The 26,259-nt window shown below is 39.0% G+C and overlaps 1 protein-coding gene across 5 annotated transcripts in view; it reads left to right on the top strand.

Annotated features, from left to right (window-relative positions):
• Nucleotides 1-26,259, top strand: part of SMAD2 (SMAD family member 2) — an 83,992-nt gene that overhangs the window by 13,650 nt on the left and 44,083 nt on the right. For all 5 annotated transcript variants that reach the window (XM_086682915.1, XM_086682911.1, XM_086682913.1 and 2 more), the window contains one exon: nt 9,831-10,119. In XM_086682915.1, coding sequence (XP_086539041.1) covers nt 9,884-10,119 — 236 coding nt within the window. In that variant the 5' untranslated portion in view covers nt 9,831-9,883. The remainder of the gene's footprint in view (nt 1-9,830; nt 10,120-26,259) is intronic.

Here is a 26,259-nt window from a genome sequence, read left to right as displayed (position 1 = left end):
AAATAAATAAATAAATAAACGTTGAAAAAAAAAATTTTTTAAAAAAGAAAAAAATAAAAAAATAAAATGGCAACACAAACTGTAAAATACCTAGGAAAAAATAAAGCCAAAATGTGTGGGACCTTAATGGAGAAAATTTTAAGGCTCATATAATTATAGGGAGATGTATATACTTGTGTTTATGAATGGAAGACACTATTATATATGTCAGTTTTCTTTCTCGTATATTTGGTGTCATTCCAATTAAAATCCCAGGAGGTGAAAGAAGTCACTTTCTCCAATATCAAGAAATATACTTTCACTTTAGTAGTTAAGACATGATGGTATTTGCCTTAAATCTAGATTAATGGGGAAAAAAAGAAAAGGACCCAGAAACACAAGTAGCATTGTAACTGCTAAGGAAGATTCAATATATAGTACTCGTATACTTGGTAATCTTTGTTGGGGAGGGAAAGATCCCTACCTCACAACATACACCAAAATACACAAAGCAAAACTTGAGACTTTATGACTTTTAAAAGATGACAACATATGGAGGGATTTTTAAGAAGATACCCGCATAGGGGCACCTGTGTGGCTCAGTTTGTTGAGCATCCGACTTCAGTCAGGTCATGATCTCGTGTTTCATGATTTCAAGTCCCACGTTGAGCTCTGCTCACAGCTCAGAGCCTGGAGCCTGCTTCGGATTCTGTGTTTCCCTTGCTCTCTGTCCCTCCGCTGCTCGCTCGCTTTCGTGCTCTCTCTCTCTCTTTCTCTTTCTCAAACGTTAAAAAAAAAAAACCCACTTCATTTAAAAAAAAAAAAGATACCCATTTATATGTAATATTTAAAATATTGATTAAATTTGAGCACATTAAAGTGAAATCTTAGTGTAAAAAGCCACCAAAAGTCACTTGCTGGGTGAAGAGATGTGGCAAGTGTAATTAACAAGGTTATTATCCAGAATCTATAAATCAATCCCGTGATTTAAGAAAAAGGTGGTGAGTACGAACAAATGATTCAAAGGAATTGAATCCTGAAAAGTCAATAAACATGAAAATATCCTGAGACGACTTAGTAGTCAGGGAAGTGCAAAACATCAGCAACCCTCCGTGTCACACCCATCCTTTTGGCAAAAGTTCCAAGGGACTAAATAATGTTAAATGTTGGTGACGTGGGGCTAAAGAGGAACTCCTACTTCCCTGGTGGGAGTGACAGTTGCTAGAACCATGTTGACAGTATTTGTAGAGTCTGTGTGCATGGCCTACTCTGCAGCCTTTCAGCTCCTCGGCATATGTCCCAAGACAGTGGCTTTCGTATGTTTTTTACAGACCCTCTTGGAAAATGTATCTTACGTGTGATAAAAACAATTAAAATTTTAAAATAATTAAATGTACTGTTTTCTATTTTATTGTCTCTACTTTTTATACTTAATTTTTGTCTTTTTTCTTTTGCTTTTTAAAAGGAATTTTTCAGAACCAACCAAATTGATTTCACGTTCACCAGTGGTTCACGACACTCAATTTAGAGAAATAGCAGAGGGTGACATACAGTAAAATGTCTGTTTTAATTGAGAGAGACTGATGTATTTCTCACTGCAGGTCTGCTCTTTTGATCAAGAAGTTTGAAAGTTTCTGCCCCTGAACAGCTCTCACATACGTGTAAGAAGGTACACAGACTACTCCTGGCAGCTTGTAAGAGTGGAGAATTGGAAATGATCTAAGTAGGAATCAAAAGGAGAATGGACAGTGAGCTGTAATAGTGACACAGTGGCATGCTCTATGACAGCTGAAATGAATGAGCTAGAGTTCAGGATTATATATGTATCAATGTGGATAGTAATAGTGCAAAAAGAAAGTGACATGAGCGGTATTAATGTGTCATAGAAATTTATAAAATGTGCAAGAATTTAGGGGTACAGTATGTACCCAAACCATTTAAGTGACAACGGGAAAATCAGGATGACGATGATCTCTGAGAAGCAAGGAGGAAGGGAATGGAAGTGGGAAGGGGTAGCTAGGGGGATTTGAGCTCTATCCATCTATCATGTCTTATTTCTTCTATCTGGTCAGAATACCCCAGAATGCTAAGAGTTGACAGAGCTGGGTGGGAGGCCCAAGGGTGTTTCCATATTTTTTTTGGTATGACTAAAATATTTAATTTTTTAGATAAGACACCCATTCACAATGAAACCCAAGTACTTGGAAGAATAAACAAATTAAACAAGATGTGTGAGACCTTTCCGGAGAAAATTCTGCAACTTACTGATGGATCATAAGTTCAAAATAAATAGAAATATCTCATTTGCATAAATAGGGATACTCAATATTATAAACATGTTGGTTCTCCACAAAGTGATGTAATCTCAATCCTGTGGGACTTTAAAGATAACTAACATACGTTTGAAAAACGAGAGAGGGACTCACCCTGCAGATGATCGGCTTCCTAGAGAGCCGTAGGAAGTAAAACATTGGGATTCTGGTGTAGGTGTGAACAAGTACAATAAATAGAATACAAAGCCTGCAGTCAGACGTCGGTTTCTAGGGATTTGCTTTGTGACAAGAGCCACGTGGATTATTAAAGGAAAGATAAACTAATGGCCCTGATAAAGTAGGCTGTCCTACAGGAGATGTTTGGTCATTTTCTCACGCCTTAACCAAAAGCAAATTCTTGGTATGTTGGAAACTTAAATGTGAAAAGCAGTACTAAAACATCCACAAGAATATCTAGGGAGGGATATCGTTACATCAGGGGCCTTCACGCCTCAGATTCTTCATTCGTGAATAATGGTAGGATGCTTAGAATTGAGTTAATGCTTAATTACCTGATTCTGAGACTAACCTGTTGTGTCATAGAGTAAGCACTAGGTGCTTGGGGGCAGAAAGGAATTTCTTTAGAAAGAAGCAAAGTGTGTCCTAAAAGAGTCTAAAGTAAAAATTTGTGTACTCTAGAAGACAGTATAGGAAAATGAGAAAACATTCTCAGGATTTGGAGGTTTTTTAAAATCTATATTAAGTGATCAGGTTTATATCAGAATAAAAACAATAAGCAAAGAGCAGCGTTGAAGGCTCAAAGAAATGAACTATAGTTTAATAAAATACGTAGAGAGTCCTATTTGTAAAACTATGTTATACAGTGATTAATAACTTGAAGGCTTTATTTTTGAGTTCAGGATAATCAGACCTTTTACTTAACTGAAACTTTCCAGTGAGTAATCTTCAAATCCTGGTTTTACTGATCTATCACTTGATAAGGTTTCTTATTGAGCTGTACAGATAAAGCCTTCCTGTTGTAATGAATCCTGCTTTGTAAGTCTCACTTATTGCTGGAATTAGGAACAGAATTAGTATCTGAACTTGTTTTTCACTTCTTGCAGATGTTGAAAAAAAATCTAATTTCAGTACAGAGCTTGCTGCCACACTATGGAAGGAAATCTGTATATTCCGTAAATGACTCATTTTTCAATAACTTGATCATAAATCTAGTTTTCTTATTCCATTTTGTCTTCAACTTGGAGCATATTGACATGGATACCTTGTAAAAACCTAAATTCAGTCTATTAACATTTCATTTCAAGACTGTTGGCTAAATATATCTTAGCTATTTAAAACGTGCAACCGGTTGAAATGTATTATCAGCATTCCTGAAAAATATTTTACCGAATACTTTAAAAATTCTCTGGAGATAATTAGCCAGGTGTCAGCCAGCCCTGGTTACAAAGACATGACGACTGAAGGCTGTTAATGTTCGGTGGTTACATTGTTCCAAAGTGCTCATAACTGTTTTTCTAAGACATGGGACGCGGAGATTGTGTGGTTCTACTAGGCCATGAGGTCTCACAGATGACCCAGAATAGGCTTAAACTTTTCGGGTATTTATTCCCATGAAGAAATAAAATTAGAAAGGTTTCACAGAAAACTTGTAGATTCCCAAGAATACATCTGACCTCAGAAACATTTCTCCCAGAAGAAGTGTTTCTGTTACTACCTGTTACTACCACTGAGAATCCCTTTCAGTTTTGCTGATGATACAGTTTAATTTTTATTCATTTTCTTAGGCTGAATTCTCATAAGTGGATTAACCAAGTTCAAGTGGATTAACCTTGAACCAAAGGTATAGATCCTTTCAGACAAATTCTTGTTATATTTTGTTTGTTCTATCAGTTTTTCACAAGGAACGGGACCCTCTCATGGAACTCAGAGTTTTGTTCTAAGGGTAAAATGGGTGTGGGGCTGGGACGGACCCGGAGAGTCTTCAGAAACCGAGCCTCGAGACTGGCTGCATCTGCTTTTTTCAGCAGGGACGGTTGTCTGCCTTGCTTGGGCACACTCTTGTCTGTGTGCCAACTACCCTCTCCTGAGCCTCTGCGGTCTTCGGTGCTGCCTTCTGGTCACGTGGGGGGCACGGTGACTTACACTAAGGCCTGTGTAGTAGTGACCCCGTAAACCGTAGCCTTCAGACTTGCTTCTCTTTCTGGGTTCCAGACAGCGACTCGTGTGCCACTACACGCTCTTCAGTTTGGTTGGTTAGTGGCAGTTGTCTGAGTCCTCCTTTTCTGGGGAATGTCCTCATCGGGGTGGTGAATTGTCTTGGGAATAATTGAAGGAGGAGACTCTCTTTGGCTCTGTGCTCTGGGCTGGCCTTCCCCTCCCCTGCGGCGTGCCTACCACATTGTTTCCTTCTACCCCATATTGTAGCGATACCTGTGGATTTTGTAACTCCTGGAAACTCTTTGGAAACATGCTGAACTTTCTGCCTGATGTTCTCTCTCTCCTCTTAGGCTTCTGCTCTGGGTCCCTTTTCTGATCCCTCTCCCTTCTGAAGGTTGAATTAATCAGCATGTTCTCTGTGCTCCAAAAAGACTATGTCACATGGTCCTGAGGTTTACACAGCTGGCTCCCCTTTAGCATGCTTTGTGGCAGAGGAGGAATTCAGCAGAAGCCACAGATAGGCAGGTATACCTTTGGCTGCCCGGTAGTCCCAAACATCTGCTTCGGTGGATTATTACATGTGTTTGATGGAATTTTGTGTGTTTGCTTTATTTTTCAAGTTGTAGTTTTGTGTACTGGCTTGCTTATTTATGGGTAGTATATAGAGTCAACCACTGTAGACAGCTTAACCGTGCTACTCAAGTTCTCGCTGTTCTTTACTTACCTTACAAATCCCTAGCTCTGGGCAAACCTCACCTTCTCGTCATGTCTGCTGTATTGCTAAAGAAAGTCACAGAATCCTGCTTATTGGCTCCCTTCACATTTTTGGTGTCTAAACCACAGCTGGACTTTCAAGAGTTGCCAGGGCAGCATTGTTACATGGTTCCAGGAGATGTCCCTAAAGAAATGTACCCATTGGCCGGATAAATTTATGAAATTTGGCATACGGTATTGGCTCTTCTGGGAGACCCTTGGGACAGTGTCCTGAATTGGGGCTGGGGACCTTAACCTCATTAATTGTTCTTCCCCTTTGAGGGAATGAGTAGGATTATTTATTAGGTTGTGACCGTTATTTTCTAGCAAACTGTCCCAAGGCCCAAGTGTCTTCAGTTGGAAGACCATTTTGAGAATGGTCTTTTGAGAATCCAAAGTCCTTTTTTGAGAATTATATTTCTTTTTTTAGCAAATGTATACCTTTATCACAGCAACCTTACCACCATGCACATTCCATGCAGTTTTCCATGGAGACAGTCATATCACCAGAGAATATGCTTCTTTCTTTCCAGTATTTTTATTTTATTTTATTTTATTTTATTTTATTTGTTTTATTTTATTTTATTTTATTTTATTTTATTTTATTTTATTTTATTTTATTGAATTTATTTTATTTATTTATTTATTTATTTTTGTCTCTTGCCCTACTGGGCTGGTGAGAACATCCAGGGCTTTATTAAATAGAAGTGGCAGCAGTGGACGTCCTTGTCTTATTTCCAGTCATAAGGAAAAGGGATTTAATATTTCATCATTACATATGTTGCTAACTCTAGGTTTTTCACGGATGTCCTTTTTCAGAATAAAGAACTTCTTCCTCTTTTCTATTTCCAGTTTGCTGAAACTTTTTAATTGCGGATGGATATTAAATTAACATACCAAATGCTTTCTTTTTTTCTGCATCAGTTAAGAGAATCGTAAAGTTTTTCTTTTTTATTACAATAAATGAGGTGCTTTATTTATTTGTTTATTATTTTACCGTTGAGCCAGTTTTGCTCCGTGCAGTAAACCCTGCATTGTAATGATGTGTTACCTTTTCTGTATGTATAACTGAATGTGACTTGCTGATACTTGTTACAGATTTCCCCATCTAGGAACAGCAGACCTTTGCTTTGTGTTATTTCAGGATCTTGAGTCCCAGGCCAGTTTCTTGCTCCTGTGCCAGTGTCCGATAGCTTTTTCTTCTCCTTATTTCTCAGCATCAGTGTATCCTTGTCTGGGACTGGTGGTGACAGTGTTCCCTGCCTTCTTGTAGCACTAGACTGTGGTTATTGTTACAGGGGGAAAGGCTGGTGTGTGTGTAGCAGGTGGGCAAGTAGGTTCTGCCCCGTCCCCCAATAGTACCATGGCTTTTGCTCTGCTCTTCCCCTTGAGGCATGCTCTTTCCCTGGGCCCTAGGTGTGGGAGGTTTTCCTGATTCTCTCCTCCTAGTTGAAGGCTTTTGTTTCATTTGAGATGCTGCCAAGGTGGAAGAGCTCTCTCCCATCTTTCACCCCATGCGAGTCTTTTTCAAGAGATCTCAGTTGAAGCCCTTGGAGAAGAGCTTATGAATGAGTGCAGGTTCCCCTTCTGTCTGGATCTTCAGTGAAGCTTTAGCTGTCATCCTAGCTGACACTCAGCCTTTATCTTTACTTCTGTCTTTAACATTCAGCCCATTGACTGTGACTGTTTCCTTTGCGCTTGTGGGTTGATATCTGCCATCATTTCCAGTAAGTTCTTGACCATTATCTCTTCGTGTATTTTTTTTCTGTCCCATTTTCTCTTTCATCTCCTTCTGGGACTCCAGTTAAACTCCAGTTAATAGATATTTGGTCTCAGATATTCAGGGTTTTGCTTTTTTTTTTTTTTTTTTTCCCCTCTTTGGTTTTCAATTTGGGTACTGTTTGGCCTGTTTTCAAGTTCACTGTTCATTACTGTCTTTTATTAAATTCATCTAAAGGAATATTTAATTTCTGTTACTATAGTTTTCATTTCTAACATTTCCCTGTGATTGTTTCTTTTCTAGCTTTAGTTCTGTAATGAAGTTCCCCGTTTCTTTAGTGTTTTTGTCATAGCCATTTTAGTCTGTTTGATAATTCTAACATCTGGGCCCTGTCTAATCTGATTATATTAATAAATTCATCTTTTGCCTGTGGTTTGCTATTCCCTGGATCTTCTAATTTTTTTTTTTAAGTTTATTTTTGAGAGAGAGAGCTAGTGTGTGGGAGCAGAGGAGGGGCAGTGGGAGAGGAGGAGAGAGAATCCCAAGCAGACTCTGCACTGTCAGCGTGGAGCCTGATGTGGGGCTCCCTACCACAGCTGCAAGATCATGACCTGAGCTGAAGTCAAGAGCCGGACACTTAGCCACCGAGGCTAAGAGCCGACTGGGCCATCCAGGCACCCCTGTATCTTGTAATTTTTTACCAAAAGCTGAATATTTATGCAAAAACAGTACGGATTGAAGTAAATACTCTTTACTTCCAGAAAACTGCCTATTATTTCTCATGTTAGTTTAATAGACAGTGAGGTTAAATCCATAAGCTGTGTTGTCGGGCTAGTTCAGGGTTTTTTGCAACTTTAGTTTGTTCCAGTGTTTTGAGAGCAGATTGAGACTTGACCTTCTGCAAGATTTGTTGTCTGAGTGTGATTTCAGTTATCTCTTTGTGCTTTATATATGAGCCTTCAGCTTTCTTGAACCTTGGGTGATTTCTCTGCTTCACAGCCCAATTGTCTGTCCCTTAGTCATTCTGCAGTTCTTTTTGCTCTCGTCCTGCCCCAGGCTTTTGTGCGTGGCGAGGTATCTCCGTGCTAGTAACACCATTTCTTTTAGCAGTCCTTCCCTTGGTAGTTCAGTGTCCGGAGTATCTGGGTGGAAGTTTTGGTCTTAGCTCTCCTGTCTCACCTCGGCCCTTTGCAGCTGAACGTCTGAAATCTCTGGGGTTGATTTCTCTCCTTTCTGTCCATTCTTTCCCCCTCCTTGTCAGAGGACAGATTACTTGCATTTGAGGGTATCTCTCAGCTTTCCAGGCCCGTCTCCCAGCCTTCAGCATAATTTGGCAAGCCTGCAGTGGGGCCCAGTGGGAGTGAGTGGCTGGGTGGTACAGGTTTGCTCTGTGAAATCCTTGGAATTTTTGTAGATCTTGTCAGCACACATGTTGCTGTTAAAATTTATGAAAGGGTAAGTTGGTTTCTCCTTACCCTCCTCTGTGGTGGGATGATTCCTCCTTAGCCACTCCACCAGGAAGGAAACCATTGGGGGGCGGGGGGGGGAGGGCTGTCTTTCACGGCTCAACACTTTCTGGAATTTAGTTCCACTTAGGTGAAACTTTTTTTTTTTTTTTTTTTTTTTTGCATCCTGAGCTTTGACAGGTTCAGAAGAACCATGATTTTGTAGCTTTTATCTGGCTTGTTTTGCTTGTTAAGGTGAAAATGATCGTCTGTTGTCATTTCTTCATCCTGATTAGAAGTGGGGCTCCTCCGAAGGAATACTTTTTACTGTGTAGCCTGGCAAATACCTGATCAAGTGTGCCGCCATCATTCTAGCTGGTTTTCTGTAGATGTTTCTTAGAGCTACGTTTCTAAATCTTCATTCTTCTCAAGTCCCAAGTCTCCAGTTCTGTCCTCAAGTGGTCTTGTCTCTTATTTTGAGATTAAAGTCATCCGCATTAAAATTTAATTATGGGGCTTATGAGGAGTGTGGGGAGAATTTATGGTAGGTGCAGAGAAAAACTAAGCACATGACAAACTGAGATAAGAAAGAGTTGTACAAAAAGGGAAACATGATTATATAGTAGTTTACTACCGGTCTCATCAGGTGCTAAACTCCTTTGGGAGATAATTATTAAGGCTGGAGGAAAGTGAGTGGTTGTGGTGTAAATCCTCACGTTCCGTAATCGGTAGATAATACTACCCTGGATGTTTCAGGGGACACCATCGTGAGCCTGTTACTTGAGATATAAATAGCAAGAATAAAGGGTAAAGATTTGAGGAATTGTACCTCAGTGTGAGAAGAGGAAATGTATTTGACTTTAGTCACGACGCATATTGTTACTTAGACAAAAATGAAAAAATATTTTTACAAAGAGGCCTAATTGACAGTCTTCTTAAGGGATGGTAAAAGTGAACCAGACCTTGTCTTCACACACTCTGTTTACCTTTATTTTCTAATTCTTGTTGGTTTACTTCACACTTGATGCCTTTTCCCTTCTTACAACTTTAGGTTTTACTTTATGATACTATGACGTTTTGTTTTTTAAGTTTGTTTCTACCATTCATTTAAAGTAGTAAAGACCTTTTAGGGGCGCCTGGGTGGCTCAGTCGGTTAAGCGTCCGACTTCAGCCAGGTCACGATCTCGCGGTCCGTGAGTTCGAGCCCCGCGTCAGGCTCTGGGCTGATGGCTCAGAGCCTGGAGCCTGTTTCCGATTCTGTCTCCCTCTCTCTCTGCCCCTCCCCCATTCATGCTCTGTCTCTCTCTGTCCCCAAAATAAATAAATGTTAAAAAAAATAATAATAAATAAAGTAGTAAAGACCTTTTCATAGGAGAAAAAGGTCACTTCCGAAAGTTCCTGATTTGATTTCCTGCCTCCTTTTCACGTTCGCTTTAGATATGACATTGAAATTATTACTGTTTGAAGTTAGCCTCTAAACCATCCTTTCCGTATCTCTTCTAGGTTAGATAGAGAAGCGTCTTTTCTCGGTGTGGGTTGCGGCCTTTGGTAAGAGCATGTCGTCCATCTTGCCCTTCACTCCGCCAGTCGTGAAGAGACTGCTGGGATGGAAGAAATCAGCCGGTGGCTCTGGAGGAGCGGGTGGAGGAGAGCAGAACGGACAAGAAGAAAAGTGGTGTGAGAAAGCGGTTAAAAGTTTGGTGAAGAAGCTAAAGAAAACAGGACGATTAGATGAGCTTGAGAAAGCCATCACCACTCAAAATTGTAATACTAAATGTGTTACCATACCAAGGTAAGTGTCGTTAGAGCAGAAGTTCGATGGTCACACTGTTAAATTGCTTAGAGGAATCCGAAGGAACGTCACTGAAATTTTGTTACCTTCAAGTCCCCTGTAAATCGTGATTTTATTAAAAGATGACAGCTATCTTTAACCTGTCGTTTCAGTTTTGTGTGACTAGTTAAGACTGGTTTATTTTACAGATCCTTTTCTTGAACAATGAGGTTTGACCAAGCAAAATAAAATACTTAGTTGTGTTTCAGTCTTCACTGCGTTCATTGCCTAAATGCTTCACTGTAGCGTATCCTCGTGTCTGATTGAATGACATTTGAATAAAGAGTCAGAAAGCTTTTCCTCTCACTAGCGCAGCAGTGACTGACCGTTTTCTCTCCCCTTGGTCAAAAATTTGGTCAGTAAAGAGTTAACGGAAGCTGCTAACACAGTGATGAATTTTACTTCCATAATTTTTGCTTGAGTTGCGGCATGGCTTCTTAGAACAGTCTAGGAGGCAGCTTCTTAGATGTCTAGGGAGTCCGAACCTCACTCAGAGACCTACCTGCCTCTCGTACTGGAAGGGCCTGTTACTTAAGAGGGTGAAGTTTTATTAGCGTAAATCTAATTACTCGATAAGTACCACTGTCAGAAATACTGTTTCTTTAACAGAGAGGGTGTTTTTTAAGTGTTTCACTACACTCGTATGCCTTGCAGGGTTTGGGGAGTGGCAGCATACAGCATTTTCTAAAATGACGTGTGGCAGTGTCCTACGTGTAGGCTAGCATAAATAATGTGACCTCATTCTACTTCACAGGTTTCCCGTGAGCTGTGTGTGGCAAATGCAGTCAAATGCTTGTTGATAGTAGATCCCAGTAACACCAGCCTCTCTACTTGCAGATACTAACAGTAGGATATTTCCTGCCTTATTTAGTCGATTAATTAATTACCCGTTTCTTTTACTTTACCTGTTTCATGTATATCTTCCAAAGAGTCGCTCTTTTGGTTTATGCTTCTGAGTGCCTGCTGAGTGCAGGGCACTGTTTCTAGACCCATGGGGATATGATACAGTATGACCAAAACAAAGTTCCTGCTCTTCTGAGCAAGGACAGATTGTAGCAAGTTGGACAAATTGTAGAACTTGAGACGGTAATGAGTGCAAAGAAGACAATGAGGGATAAAAAAGCTGCTTTTGATTGGCTTGTGAGCCTCAAACCGGGCTTTGAGAAGTAGCATCTAGCTGGAGGAAGAGTCTTCTGGGAGAGGAAGGAGCCAGTGTAAAGACACCCAGCTGAGAAATAGCTGATCGTATTGGAGGATTTAAAAGGAGCCCCGTGGAAATGGAGGAATACAAAATGAGTACAAGACGTAGAAGGGGTCAGATTATATAGGGCATTGTAAGGCACTGTGGAAGTGTGGAGTTTAGTCTAAATACAACAGAAAGCAAATGAGGGCTTTGAAGCCTGGTTTTTAATTTAAAGTGCGTGTGTGTGTGTGTGTGATTGGACAGTGGGTCTGGAAGGAAGGAGATCAAGAGGCTAGTAAAGTGGTCTAAATTCGAGATGCTGGCGACTGGACTGGCATGGTGGCTGTGCCGACACGTGAAGTGGACAGATTTGGATGGAGTAGACCTGAAGGGATTGGTAACGAATTGGCTGAGGGTAATTAGCCAGTTAGGACAAATCAAGCTACATTTGTTAATTTTTCATCGTATGGTGTCTGGTATTTCAGTTCAGTAAACATTTATTAAACAACCCACTACGTGTGTGATAGGCTCTTCCTCACCAGAGTAAAAATTCAGTCTTTGCTTTTGAGTTGTTTCTAGAAAGGGGGATAAACTTGACAAAATAAAGAAGATAATCTCATGAGGTGTCATAGGTGTTAAGAAAGATGTTTGCTCAGGGAGTTATGTGCAGAGGGGAGGAATTTTGCCTACTCTGCAGCTTGTGGAAGTTTCCTTCTGGACTAGAATTGGTGCCAGAGTTGAATCTTGATGGGTGTAAGGGAGGGATTTAGTCAAGAGAGGCCCGGTTTGTCCAGAGTGGCGCTGTGGTCTTGAGAGGGATGGTAAGGGGGCTCTAGTTGAAGGATTTTGTGCCAACTAGTACTGAGTGTCCTGGGAGGCTCTAGATCGGGGGTGGGATGTGGTTGGGCTGAGGCTGTGTGAGGAATAAGGAACCACAACGTGAACCTGAACCTGAACCTGAACCTGAACCTGAGTGGGTGAGGGTGGAGTCGCTGAAGAGTCTTAGCACAGCATCGGGCTGCGGTGAGGAGAATGCTCGTGACACTGTCAGGAGTGGAGGCAGGGAGGCTGGTGAGTAGGTTCTCTTCCTCCTCCAAGGGAGCGTGTGTGCGGGAAGACCTGGCGCCATGGTTTTGTGCGCCATCACTGGAGGCTGAAGTGGCCGGTGCGGGGCAGTCCTGACAGGGCCGAGCCTGAGTAGAGCTCGTGCAGTCCCTTCCTTTCAGGAGATATGGTGGGTGGTGAGCTGGTGATTGAAATGTGTGGAGGTCACCTTGGAATTCTTTTCCTGTTTCCCATTCTTATTTTGATAGCCTCTTTGAAAGATCCTTCTAGGGTTCTTCTAGGGTTTATCATCATTAAAAAAAACATTTATTTTACTCTTTTACCTGAATAGTGAAAGTGGAGTGGTGGTGGTTCATTGTCCTGTCTCTTTTACTGTCCAGAGTTCTTTGAAGCTCACAAATTTGACATGTCTAATTTGGTGGCTTTTGGTTTTCGCTTTTGGAAGACATGTAGATTTGTTAATATCGGTTGTTGTCATCAAGAAGTCTAAGTTTCTAATACTGTGGTTTGGTTTCGTGTATTTTATAGAGTTTGCCTCATTTTTTAGTAGTAGAACACTTCGGTTATATCAGATTATTAGCTATTTCTTAATGAAGTGTCCTTAAACGTTCAGGCAACTCTTTACTTATCTAGACTGTAATGTTTGAGGAATAGGAGTGGGAAAGTTCTATTATGGATAAATCCAAACCATAGTTTAGGCAGAATTATTGAAAATACGACACAAAATGGTTTTACTGTGTAAGTTGATGTACTTAAAATTGCAAGGAAATTGTTAACAAAAACACGAAGGTTTTACAAGCCTAAAAATACCAACAAGTTCCTCTGATGAACAGGAAACAAATCCCTTAATTTTTAAAAACAGCAAATGTTTTCTGTTAAGATATCTGTTTTGTTGACTGTTCATACTTTTCCCCCTCGACCCCTCTTCTTTTAACATTAGAGTGGACCAAAGTTAGGGCAGAAACTGTCCTGGCTTCATGTCCCTCCCACCCCTCACGCAATTACTCGGCCTCCATGGCTTTGTCTCTGGAGGGATAGAAGCTGTGGTTAGGTATATATGTCACTGCCTCTTCCCTGTTGTTGAAGGTGGTGGTACAAAGTGATTCATTGGTAGAACGTCACCTTCCCAAGCTGCAAGGAGCTGAATAGTATAAAAGTAAAGTTTTGTGAGGTTTTTATATCTCAAGCACTTTTGAGACCAAGGAATGGAAGACAACTCCGTTGTAAAATTAGAATGGCATTTGATATTTGGGTAATGAATCAATCAGAAGAAGAAAAAAAAAAGGCTTCCAATGCATATTTTCTACAATAAAGCAAAATCTAAACTGCTGTAGGGTTGGGAACTCTGAAGTTGAAGGAAAGGGGCTGTGAGGTCTAAAAGGGCCATTTTATAATATCCATTATATTGTAAATGTGTAGGAATGAAGAATTCATTTTCATAGACGTGCGTTATAAGGCTTTCCTACAGTGGTGCTTTGACCATATAATCACATTTTTGATCTGTCATCCTAAGAAAATAGGAATATGGTCAGAGGTTGCTGGTGTTCATTTCAGTTTTGTTGGTAATAGCAAAGAATTAGAAAAATCCCAATCCTGATCCTTCATTTTCTTACCTCTGGTTGTAAAGGAAACTTACCAACCCATTTTTATACCAGAATTGAACGTGAATAGTACAAGAAAAGTTTATTATACCAGTGTTACTTATAAAAACAGTTGCAAAAATTGTAAATAAATATCAGAAACTAGAGTTATTGGGACGCCTGCGTGGCTCAGTCGGTTAAGCATTCAACTTTGGCTCAGGTCATGATCTTGCGGTTTGTGGGTTCTGGCCCCGTATCAGGCTCTGTGGTGACAGCCCGGAGCCTGAGCCTGCTTGGGATTCTGTGTCTCTCTCCCTTTCTGTCCCCCTGCCCCCACCTCAAAAATAAGTAAACATTAAAAGAAAAAAGTAGGGTTCCTAAAAACAAAATCACAAAATCATGACTAGGAAAGGTTTATTGCAGGAAGGCAAATACGATTCAACTGCAGGAAACCTATTAATATGAGATACTCCACAGTCATATTTAAGACAACTCTGGGGCACCTGGGTGGCTCAGTTGGTTAAGTGTCCAACTCTCTGTTTTGGTTCAGGTCATGATCTCATGGTATGTGAGATCAAGCCCTGCGTTGGGCTCTGCACTGACAGCATGGAACCTGCTTGGGATTCTCTCTCTCTCTCTCTCTCTCTCTCTCTCTCTCTCTGCTTTTCCCCACTCACACACATGCACACTCTCTAAATAAATAAATATTAAAAAAAAAAATAACTCTTGATCATCTTGATGGATCTAGAAAGAGATTTTTATCAAATTCTGTATTTATTCATGTTAACAAATTAGAAATAGGAATTTCCTTAACTTGATAAAGCATACTTGTAAAAGTGTTAACACTTAACCATGAATCTTTAGAGAGAATATACCAAATTATTTATGGATACTCTAAAAAAAGGAATGTCCTATAATCTTTTCCTAATATTTATATATAAAAGTGTGTTTTATTTTTATAGCCAGCACAATGAAATGTTTAAATAGGACTTTTGGGCAATACATAAACTATTTACTCTTTTTTAACCCTTAGAAGTCAGTTTTTCTGTTAAAGGGTAATTGTATTTTTATTTTGTTAACAGTCTTTAGAAACATACACATTTATATCTGTATTTTCCTTCAAAAAGTATATTTCTTAAAAACAAAAAGTACGTTCCTAAAAAACAAAATATAAGGTGTACATGATTCAGAATTCACCTCTGTATGATAGGGTGGGAAAGGTCTCCCCTACCCAAGTGTCCCCATCTCCTCACCCACTTTCCCTCTTCAGAAATCATTGTATTACTGGCTCTCCGGTATCCTTCCAGGATAATGTGTTTCTTTTTAATGCTGTTATTGATTTTTGGTTTTGTTTTCCATCTGCTAAAGTTGTAAACATCAGAGTACTTTAAAGTAAATGTGGATTGTCAACTTTGATTTCTAACTTCGTATTCCTACCCTTTTACTTCTCTGTATAACCCAGGAAGAATTTTTAAAGAGAAGTCTTTTGAACCCGAGCAATGGGTTCTTCTTAAACTAGTTCTTCGGTTCTTCTTAAACTAGTTCCTTTTAATTTTTTAGAAGAGAGTAAGAATAACCCTCTTTCCCTCGTTCATACATAAGATATATGCAACTTGTCAGCGTGTGTGTGTGTGTGTGTGTGTATCAGCCATAATATGTGTGAGAGAACTCTGAATTTGAAGTCTGGTAACCCATTGAGTCGGCTTCAGTACTGGATGAATGTGGATCCTGAGGCATGTGACTTACTTTTTACTGTTTCTTCACCTGTGAAAAGGGGTGATAGATACTACCTGAGTACTTCCTCAGTACTGTTTTTGGGTCCTTTGAAATAATGTGAGTTTGGTTTGTGAATTGTGAAACACTGTAACCACATGAATGTGATTTATTTGTAATATTCACATATAATCCGCGTCTTCATTTTCCTTCCATTTTTTTCTAAGAGGACTTTACACTAAGTTGTAGACATTAACTTGTATTGTCTATACTTAGATGAAGTTTCTGCCAGGTGACATTGCATTATGTATAATTTAGTTTATTCACACTATAGCATTTAGTCGTAAAATCAATCAGTCAGAACAATGAAGCTTTTCATAGATGCGAATTAGAACTTGGAAATTATGGGTAATAGCTACCTTTTATCAGCCTCGGCATCCAATTTGTCATTTTCTATGTGTTCTGTGTCTAAGTTGTGAAAGCACTTCTGATGAGGTGCAGGGTCCTGTGAAACGCAGTTGGAAATACGCTTTGCCTAGACCCTGCGCCTTTATCCGGTACCTACGTTTACAGTTAGGATTTTCGAGGGAGCTCCTGCTGCGGGACACTGGTATTCAGAGCTCTTTTGTGTACATGATATATTCTCACATGGACATTTTTATCACTTACCTTATCAGGGAAAACAGCCACCTGCTCTGGGACTTTTGTCTCTTCATAAAATCACTGAGTTGCACCCAGACTAATTAACGTCTGTAAATATAACATTTAACACCTGATGCAATAAGCATTCTCTCCACTTGTTTTTTGTCCCATTAATGTAATGGCTTGGCTTTAAAGAATACATTTATCAACCTGGCTAAAATAATAGGCATTTAAGAAATTACAACCACCTTTGGTTTTGCCGGCGTCCTTGGTCTGTTTCCAGTTGTACCTGGAGCCATTCCAGCTTTGCTCAGACCATTTCTGTGTTACTAACCACATTCTGGGAGGATGGTAATTATTGGGGATGTTTAACCATACTGTTTACTCCTTCTCTTTCCTGTCCTGTGGTAGAGTGTTTCCAGGCTGATGTGATCCCCACTAGTGGTACACAAGAAAACGTATGACCATCTAAGGGACCTGAAATAGAAAGCACCACACATGGACTGTGGAGATGGAAAATAATAGTAAAACACCAGTTTAGGGTATCCTGCAATCTTGTTTTAAATCCTCGCTGGTACTTGGGCTCAAACAACTAGATACCACATATTTCTTATGCTCTGTTCTTTTCGTTCTTTTTGTTTTCTTTTGTTTTCCCTTTTTCAGTTTGGATACTCTGTTGACCTAACTTTGTGTTTACTGATCCTGTTTTATGCTGTGTTTAGTCTGCTGTTAAACACATTTAATAAGTTCTTAATTTAAAATACCTTATTTTTCTGTTTTATTATATGTTCCTTTGATATTGTAAATTCTAACTCTCATTTGAAATTCTTCATCCATTTCTGTTTTCCTTAATCTTCTTTAATATTTATAATTTTTAAATTTTTTTTGAGAGAGAGAGAGAGACAGTGCAAGTGCGCATGAGATCATAACCAGAGCCGAAGTCGGATGCTTAACCACCTGAGCCACCTGAGCGCCCCTGTATTATTTTAATAGTTATTTTAAAGTTTGCTTGCCAGCTCTAATATCTGGATCATCTCTCGGTCTGCTCTCATCATTGTCTGTTCATCCTTGTGATTATTACATTTTCCGGCCTTTTACGTGCCGTGTAATTTTGATCGTGTGCCATATATCGCACGTCAGGGCATTATAGGTGCTGCAAATGATGGTTTTCACAAAAAGTATTTGACCTTTCCTATGTCAGGTGGATGGAGGGGCTGATCGCTTTAATCTGATCGGGGTTGAGCAGGGTTGGGGCTCAGTTGCCATTTATTTGGATTCAGTCTAGCACTGGCTCGTACCTTTTCTTTGAATAGTGCTCTCCTGGGATTTTCATTGAAAGCCTGGCAGGTCTCTGTCACCTACTCCCTCAAACACTGCGGGAGATTCACATCTTTCTTCCATGGTTTGAGTTTGGCTAATGAGCCTCCTATTGATTGCATCTTTAAAATCTGGCAGACATCTTTGAGGGAGGAGAATCCTGTGACTGTCCAAAGTTCTGTTATTCAGTAGAGTTTCTCTTCCCAGACTGAGCCTGACCCTTACCCTATTCCTGGAATCTGCAGATGAGCCCTGGGAAGGGATGGCTCACAGTCCTCAGCTCACCTAGATGGGTTCCTTCTTACAACTTTAGTTCCTCCCGATCTTGTTACTTCAGTAGCTTTCCAGTGTCTTTGCACAATTTTTTGTGGTTGTGGTTATCTTTTTCCCCCTAGTTGTTGCAACAGTAACATTAGCCTTCTGTGACCTGCTTATATCTTAACTGGAAGTAGAATTGTAACAGTATGTTCAAATGAGAATTCTTTGGTATGTTTTCAGAGACTCCCAATCTGAGATCAATAGATTGCAAGTAACCTACGTTCAAAACTGAGGTGCTATCTACCATTCAGATGTAGGACTTGCGCAAGGGGTTCCATGAGACAGGTGTTGCTGTGGTTAACCCATCACTCATCTCTAGGCGATATTCAAAAAATGCAGGAGTTTGTAAGAGGGATCCCATATGAGAACTTCTGTGGAGAGGATAGTATGTGCTGTGGCATTCCCCCTTTCTTTCATCCATATTGAGAGACTTCAGGGCAACTCACTCCTTTGACTTACTGAGGTTTGGGAAATAGACTGGTACCTGACTTCCTCCTGAAAATGGCCAACCAAGTGGGAGACCAGAGGGAGCTGCCTCTGCATCAGTAGAATGAAGAGTAGGCCCGGTGAGAACGGCCTGCATGTTCAGGGTTTGATGGATCAGAGATGCGTGAGTTTTCCCAGGGTCCAGGTAGACTTTACTAAGGTAGTGGAAGTTGTCTGGAAGTGATCAAGAGGCCCAGCCTGGAGAGTCAGAGTGACCCGGGCAGATGGGCCGGGGAAGTGCCTGCACTAGGAACGAGCCGCAGGTAAGAGGCAGCCCTGGGTTTCTGACCGTCAAGGGACCTGACCACCACGTTACCATCACATCAGATTTCAGTCTGATCAGCCCCATGAGACTGTTCCCTTTTCCTCAAAAATTCCCTCTTCCTGCTGCTACGGGGCCCTTAACAACGACAGCTGGGGAGTCCCGGAGGAGGTGGAGTTAGCAAAATTGGTAGGATGAAGTTTTCACTTAGATCGGGGTAAAACGTTAGTTTATGAAAAGAGATCTGTTGTTACTCCATGTATCTGGGTATGACTACAACAGCCCCGGGTTCTTTCTGAACTGTCATGCAGGAGCGGGGAGAGCAGATGGACGACGGCTTGTTGGGGGTGAACCGATGTGAGAGAGGGCGGAGTCCACCTAGTCTGGCTTGTCAGGCAAGCGCTCTATGTTCTTGTGGTGAACACTTGGGAATACAAGTTTAGTGGTGCTGGCGATGGGTAGAATGTATGAGGAGAATGGAGGAGCGTTATATGCCATTTGCACAACACATAAAACGTCTTTTCCAAACACAGAATATTTGACCATGATACCAGTCAGCTTATCCAATGAGGCTTTCTTTCCAAAGAGACTGTGTTATTATGATTCAGATTTTCTTCTTTCACCATCTGCCCCCCTCCCCAAACAGATTAGTCTTTCAGAATCCAACTTTAGCTCTGCTTTTGGGTGGTTATGGGAAGCCCTGTGCAGTGGTGGTCTTCAGGCTCTTCGAAAATTGAGATCCTGAATAATGCTTACATTAGAACAGAAGTATGTAAGACTTTTGACTAACCCCCTCACCCTGTACCTTTTTCTTTTCTGAATTTGGTTTCTTTGTAATGGCTTTATATGTCTGTAAGAGGATATAATTTCTCCCTGATTTGATTTACTCCCAAGTTTGCCAGGCCAGTGCCAGAGGGGGTGAAGGGAGGCTATATTTGTGTTCAGGACAATGTGAAAGTTCAGAAGTAGATACCGAACAAAAATTTCTGAGGCAAAATAATTTAAGTAACTAGAAAGAACTTTTTCCTCATAGTTTTTATGTGATGGCTTGTATAATTTGCATTAACACTTCTAAATAATACATTTATCTTTATATATTACCTACGCATTTTAGCTTCTACATGTAAAAGCATATTGTCAACTTCAAAGTGTGATACAAATGTGACTTGATTTTTATTTTGTAGAATGCTAATTTTTTTAATTGTCAAATTAAAAAAGCTTTCTTTACAACCGAATACAAGCATCACAAAAATGTATGACTTAGAAAGTTGAGTTTTCACAGAATTCTATTCTGTATTGCAATCCTCATTTTATGCATTTAATCTTTTAAAAGATTGGAATGGTATGTACTTACATCTTCTGTTGGGATTTTTTTTGTCATTTATGATACTTTTTTAAATTGTTAAAAACAACATATATATTAAAATGAATTTAGAAAATCCATCAGCTACATTATTTAAATGAATACTTCTGAGCCCACTTTATCATTAGTTTTTTTTTTTTTTAGTGAAAAGTTTGTTTTTGGATGAACTTGAAATATGTGAGCAACTATTTTTAGCATTGATATTTAAATCATTTGTAGGGACTTCTGTGGTGGGGACTGTTTGTGTGGGAGACGGTTTTCAAAGGCAGTTGAAACATCTGGCAGAGTCTCAAAGTAGTGTTCTAAACATAACATTTAGAGGTAAAGGTGAAGTAATTTTCCAATCCTTACCTGGTCTTTCTTCTAAGAAGAGCGCTACCAAAACCAGAGAAGAAGAAGAGTATCAACTTTGATTCTAGGGATTCTTTTGTCTCCTTCTATGTTGATTTGTGAGTGGCTGTGCCAATTTACTTGTCTAAAGAATTCTTTTTTCTTGAGAAAGTAACTCTTGGCGCGAAATGTCTAGTTTTTATAATTAAGGATAATCTACGAATGTTTTCCTTCTCTGGGATACTGTACCAAAGTTGTTGTTATTTTAGTTTTGTCTTGCTATGTTTTTATTACTTCTTTTTAATAACTATATAAGAAGTAGACTAGCGTTGATAATTAAGAATACAACTGGCTGTCTGACATGTTCCTTTTTTTTGGTGCTTCTGTTGCCTCCTTTGTCCAGCGGGGTTAACAGGGCCTAATTCGTGGGTTGTTGGAAGCTTAAGTGATATATGTGTCAGGTCTTCATGCTGATATGTACATTGTAAAATGACATCTCTGAAGTGCTGACATCAAGAAGCCATAAATGTAAATGTGTAGCTGTCTAATAAAAAAGCTTCGTGATACACGTAGTAAAACTTGATAGAATTAATGGATCAGAATCACAAATCCACACTTATAGTGGAGAGTTCAGTTAGGCCAAAAAAAAAAAAAAAAACCAAAAAAACAGTAAAGACACAGAAGATCTAAGTTACACTATTAACTACTGACTTGATATTTGTAGACTACTGAATCTAATATCAGTGTGATGCACCATCTTCTCAAGTGCTCATGGTAACCTCACCAGAAAGACTATTTGCAGGGCACAAGTCTCAGTAAATTTTGAAAGATTGAAATCGACAGAATATATTCTCTGCCAACAACAGAATGAAATTAGAAATCAATACTGATAAAACATCTATTAAAATATGGAGATTAAACAACACAGTTCTTTGACCGATGGGTTATTTAGAAGAAAACCCTGAGAGAAGTTAGAATATAATTCAAATTAAATGATAATGAAATTACAGCATATCTGTTATGTGGGATGCAGCTGAAACAGTGCTTAAAGGGAAATTTCTAGCTTTAAATAACTACTAGAAAAGTTACCTAAGACTTTATCTAAGAAAGTATAAAAAAAGGTCAAAGAACATGGAGAGTAAGTAGAAGGGAAAGATAATAAAAATAAGAAATTGGTGACTAGAAAAGGGACAGAATTAATTATCAACACCAAAAGCTGGTTCTGTAGAAAGATCAAAAGTTGGCAACCCCCTCTTTGACTAATGACGAGAAAGATGAGAGAGGCCATGAACATAAATGACCTGTTGGAAATGAGAGGGGTATCTTTCTGCTACGTCCTACAGACATTTTTAAAAGCACGATATGCATACATTAGTAAATAACTTTATGCTATTAAATTTGTATGGTCAACTTCCTTAAAAAATGTTACCCCAGCTGATGGAAGAAGAAGTGGAAAATTTGGGTAGCCTTATATCAATTAAAGAAACTGAATTCGTAATTGAAATCTTTATCACAAAGAAAACTCCTGGTATAGGTGGTTTTACTGGTAATTTCAAACACTGGAGCAAGAAATAACCTCAGTCTTACAGGAACTCAGAAAAAAAGTTATTTTATGAGGCCATCATAACCCCGGTGCCAAAACCTGACAGATATGGTGCCGCCATAATTAAGAAAGAAGAAAATTGATAGATTAATATTTGTCAGGAACATAGATGGGAAAAAACCACAAAATACACTCCAGCAATATACAAAAAGAATACATCATGGGTGAGATGTATCCCCAAAATGCAAAGTTGATTTCTAAATTTCAAAAATTAGTGTAATTCACTGCACTAACAAAGGATCAAAAACCTATCACCTCACTTGGTAAAAAGTAATTGACAGAATTCATCCATTCATGATAAGCACCCCCACCAAACTAAAATGTAAAGAGTTTTCCTCAGTCTGATAAAGGTCATTGAAGACAAACTGACAGCTAAGAATACACTTAATCATAAAGTAGAGTTTTTTCCCAAGATCAGAAATAGGACAAGGATGTCCACTCTTGTGTCTTCATTTCATTTCATTATTTTAGTGGAGGACCTAGCCAGTGGAATATGAAATGGAAAAGGCATAAAGATCTGAAAGATTGGGTCAAAACTCTTGCATTTTGTAGATGACATGATTATGTAAGAAACCTTTTAAAAGGAATCTGTTTAAAAAACAGCTACTGAAGCAGATGAGTAAATTTAGCAAGGTTGCACTTTACAGGTCCCATGTATAAAAATCAATCTTTTTCGTAAATATTAATAGCAAACAAATGGAAGTGATATTAAAACAATGCTATGAATAGTTGCAGACTTAAAAGTAGTATCATTAAAAATTAAAATACACTTTTTTTAAAAGACACAAGATCTCTACACTGAAATTTCAAAACCCTGAGGGAAATTAAAGACAAATTGAGAATTCTTGTATAGGCAGGTATACTTTTACCAGAATGACACTCCCTCAGATAACAATTAGAAACTGCACAAGATAAAAAGAAAAACATAAGGCACTAGAAAGTAAACAAAAATAGACATATTTTGGAGGGGATTTGACTCTTATAAGAACGGGTGAATTTTCTGTTTTTAATAAGCTTTTTATATCCATGCAGAATGTGCAGCATAGCCAAAATGTCAATCGAAAACCCGCTGTGTTTTTTTTTTTTGTTTTTTTTGTTTTTTTTTGTCCTGAAAAACCAGAGGTCAGAGTTTGGAACAACCACAATGACTGAAGAGTAAGGGGAGAATCCTAGCAAGGAGAAAGCTACAGAACAGAGCAAGAATCCCAGATTCTGCTTAAGAACTTCACCAGAATCACTAGGCTGACCCTTAAACCCTCACATATGCGGGGTAGACTTAGTGCAGCCTAGCTAATGGTAAAAAATTGATTTGACTTATTCAAAGACATAATTTGCAGTTTGAGTGCAAACAAATCACTGCCTGCTGGAACAAAACCAGGTAAGACTTACTGGAGAAATAAAACAGAATCTAGCATCTTTATCACACCAATAACAGTGTCCAGCATACGGTCCCAAATTACTCAACATATGAAGAACAAAGAAAATGTGATGTTGTTTCAACAGGAAACCGGTGGAGACCAGCTCTGACATGACCTACATGTTGGAATTGACAGACATATTTATGAGTTGGAACACTCAGTAACATTGTCAGTTTCTTCCAATTTAGTGTGATTCAAATTCATCTCCTAAAAAAGGTGTTTTTGTTTTTGTGGAAATGTAGAAACTTACCCTAACGTTTACATAGAAATGCACAGGGCCTAGAATATTCAAAGCAATCATGAAAAAGAAAAACCAAGTTAGAGGACTTAAATTCTCTTACTTCAAGACTTTCCATGAAGCCACAGTAATCAGTACAGGGTGGTTCTGGCATAAAAACATAGATAAATGGGATAGCATAGATAACTCCAAAGAGAAACATGGTTATTTGATTTTTGCAAAATGCCACAGCATTCTTTGCCAATGTAGAATGCTGGAAGAACTGGATATCCATATGGAAGAATGAACTTTGACCCCACCTATACACCATTCAAAAAATCAATTCTAGATGGATCATAGTTCTCTTCTAAAAGCTTCTACTGGAAAATATATTTGAGTTGGGGATAGGCAAAGGTTAGTGTGATTTTTTTTTTTTTTTAAGGGTATAGAAAGCTGTGGGAGGAATTTGATAAATTAGTCTTCAGTACTAAAGGGATCTCCTCAAAAAAACACTGTTAAATGAATAAGCAAACCACAAAGTAGAACAAAATATTTGAGAAACATATTTCTGACAAGAGGATTGTATCCAGAATTTATAAAGAATTACTGTAACTCAACAGTTACAGAATTTTGAAAATGGGCAAAAGATTCAGCTACTTCACCAAAGAAGATATACAAAGGGCCAGTAAACCAGTGGAAAGTGCAATATTGTTAATCATCAGGAAAGTGAAAATTGAAACATTCTGAAATACCACTGCAGAACCACCAGAATGGTTGTAATTAAGTCAACTGGCCACACCAAATGTTGGTGAGGCTGTGGAACAACCAGAAACTCATAGATCGAAGGAGGGAATATAAAATGGTACTACCCACTTGGGAGGAAAGGTCTGGTAGTTTCTTCTAAAACTAAACACACATCTACCCCGTGACCTCTAAGAATTTCACTTCTAGGTATTTACTCAAGATAAAGCACATGTCCACAAAAAAGCACATACTTACTTGAATGTTCATAGCAACTTTATTCATAATATCCCGGATCTGGCAGCAAGTCCGAACCATCAGTAAAAAATGACTTAAAAAATTGATTATGTAATGAAAAACTCAGCACCAAAAGAGTAGACTGCTGTCACATGGGTGAATCTCAAAATCGTTAATGCTGAGTCAGAAAAGCCAGATCCAAAGGAGAATATACTGTATGATTCCATATATAAAAGTTCTGGAAGAGATTAAAGCTATGGCAAAAAATATCCACAGATCCATGATTGCCTCTGAGGATGCTAAAGGGGATGGCAGGGAATGACTGATAAAAGAGCCTGAGGGGCTTTCTGGATGGAAGTTCTTGACAGGGTTGAGGGTTAACCCATTTATACAATTGATAAAACAAGATGGCACTCTTAAGAGGAGTTTCACGTTCCATAAATATTACCTCAAAAAAGCCCACAAGGGAGCAATGAATTCTAGTTAACGTATGCATGTTTAAGTGTCTAGATTTGAAATATCTGCAACTTAATTTTTAATATATCAAAAAATAAGATGGGTTGATAAATAGAGGGGCAAGGACTGAGGACAGCCCAGAACTGTTGGAGTTTTCCAGGGAAGTAATGAGCAATGCCAGGTAGGTATGCTGAGTGAGATTAGGATTGGATAGTTTGAATAGTTTTGGCAGGCTCTGGACTGTAGGGCTCATTCCTAGCTGTCCAGTACCTAGCCCTAAGGTGATTTAGGGCAGGAGGAATATTGGCATGATGTGTGAGAGTTTGAAAGAACAGTTATGGGTATGGGTCCTGGAATGGTTAATTTTTATGTAAGAGAGGTGCACTCACTAGAGAGTCTCTTGTTACCTCTAAGAGTTAGCCCTGTAATTAGCAGCTTCCCCATCAAGGCCCCCAATGCCAGGGTATTAATACAGAAAATAAGAAAATACAGTCAATACATAGTCCTCTAAAAGATTGAGGTTGTTCATTTATACCATCGTGCAGAAATGTGTACCATGAAAGATTTAGGCTCTTAAGCCAGCCAGGGATGGATGTAAGTCCTGGTTCTTATTTCAATAGCTCTGTGACCTTTTGGCTTATTTAACTGTTCACAATTTTTTATTTTCCTTTTGGCTTATTTAACTGTTCACAATTTTTTATTTGAAAAATAATGGTGATGTTAACTTTATAGGGTTGATAGGAGTATAAATCAGATAGTATATGTAAAGTACTTTGAATATGCCAGGTACATAGTAAGTACTTAAAATAAGTGTTGGTAATGTTTTAAGTTTTCTGTAGCCAATGAAAATTTCTTAATTGTTTACTTGGACCTTTCGCTGATTTGTTAAGGACAAGAGTGTTCCTAATGCTCCTTTCTTGGTGATAGAAGGAAGGCAAAAGACCTATCTGGAGGTAGGCATTTTCTTTTTTTCTGTTTCTCAGCTCTTCACCGTATAGTGATGATGACGTACACAGAGAGGTATAGCATGTGTAATTATAGACACTTTATTTAAAAAAAAATTTTTTTTTAACTTTTTTAGTTTATTTTAGAGAGAGAGCATGAGTTGGGGAGGGGCAGAGAGAGGGAAACTCAGAATCCGAAGCAGGCTCCAGACTCTGAGCCGTCAGC

The sequence above is a fragment of the Puma concolor genome, chromosome D3 (genome assembly GCF_028749965.1).
Source record: "Puma concolor isolate L17-30 chromosome D3, mPumCon1.1.hap2, whole genome shotgun sequence".
Taxonomy (NCBI): Eukaryota; Metazoa; Chordata; class Mammalia; order Carnivora; family Felidae; genus Puma; species Puma concolor.
Note: the sequence above shows the minus strand (reverse complement) of the source record. Positions and strands in the feature narration are given on the sequence as shown.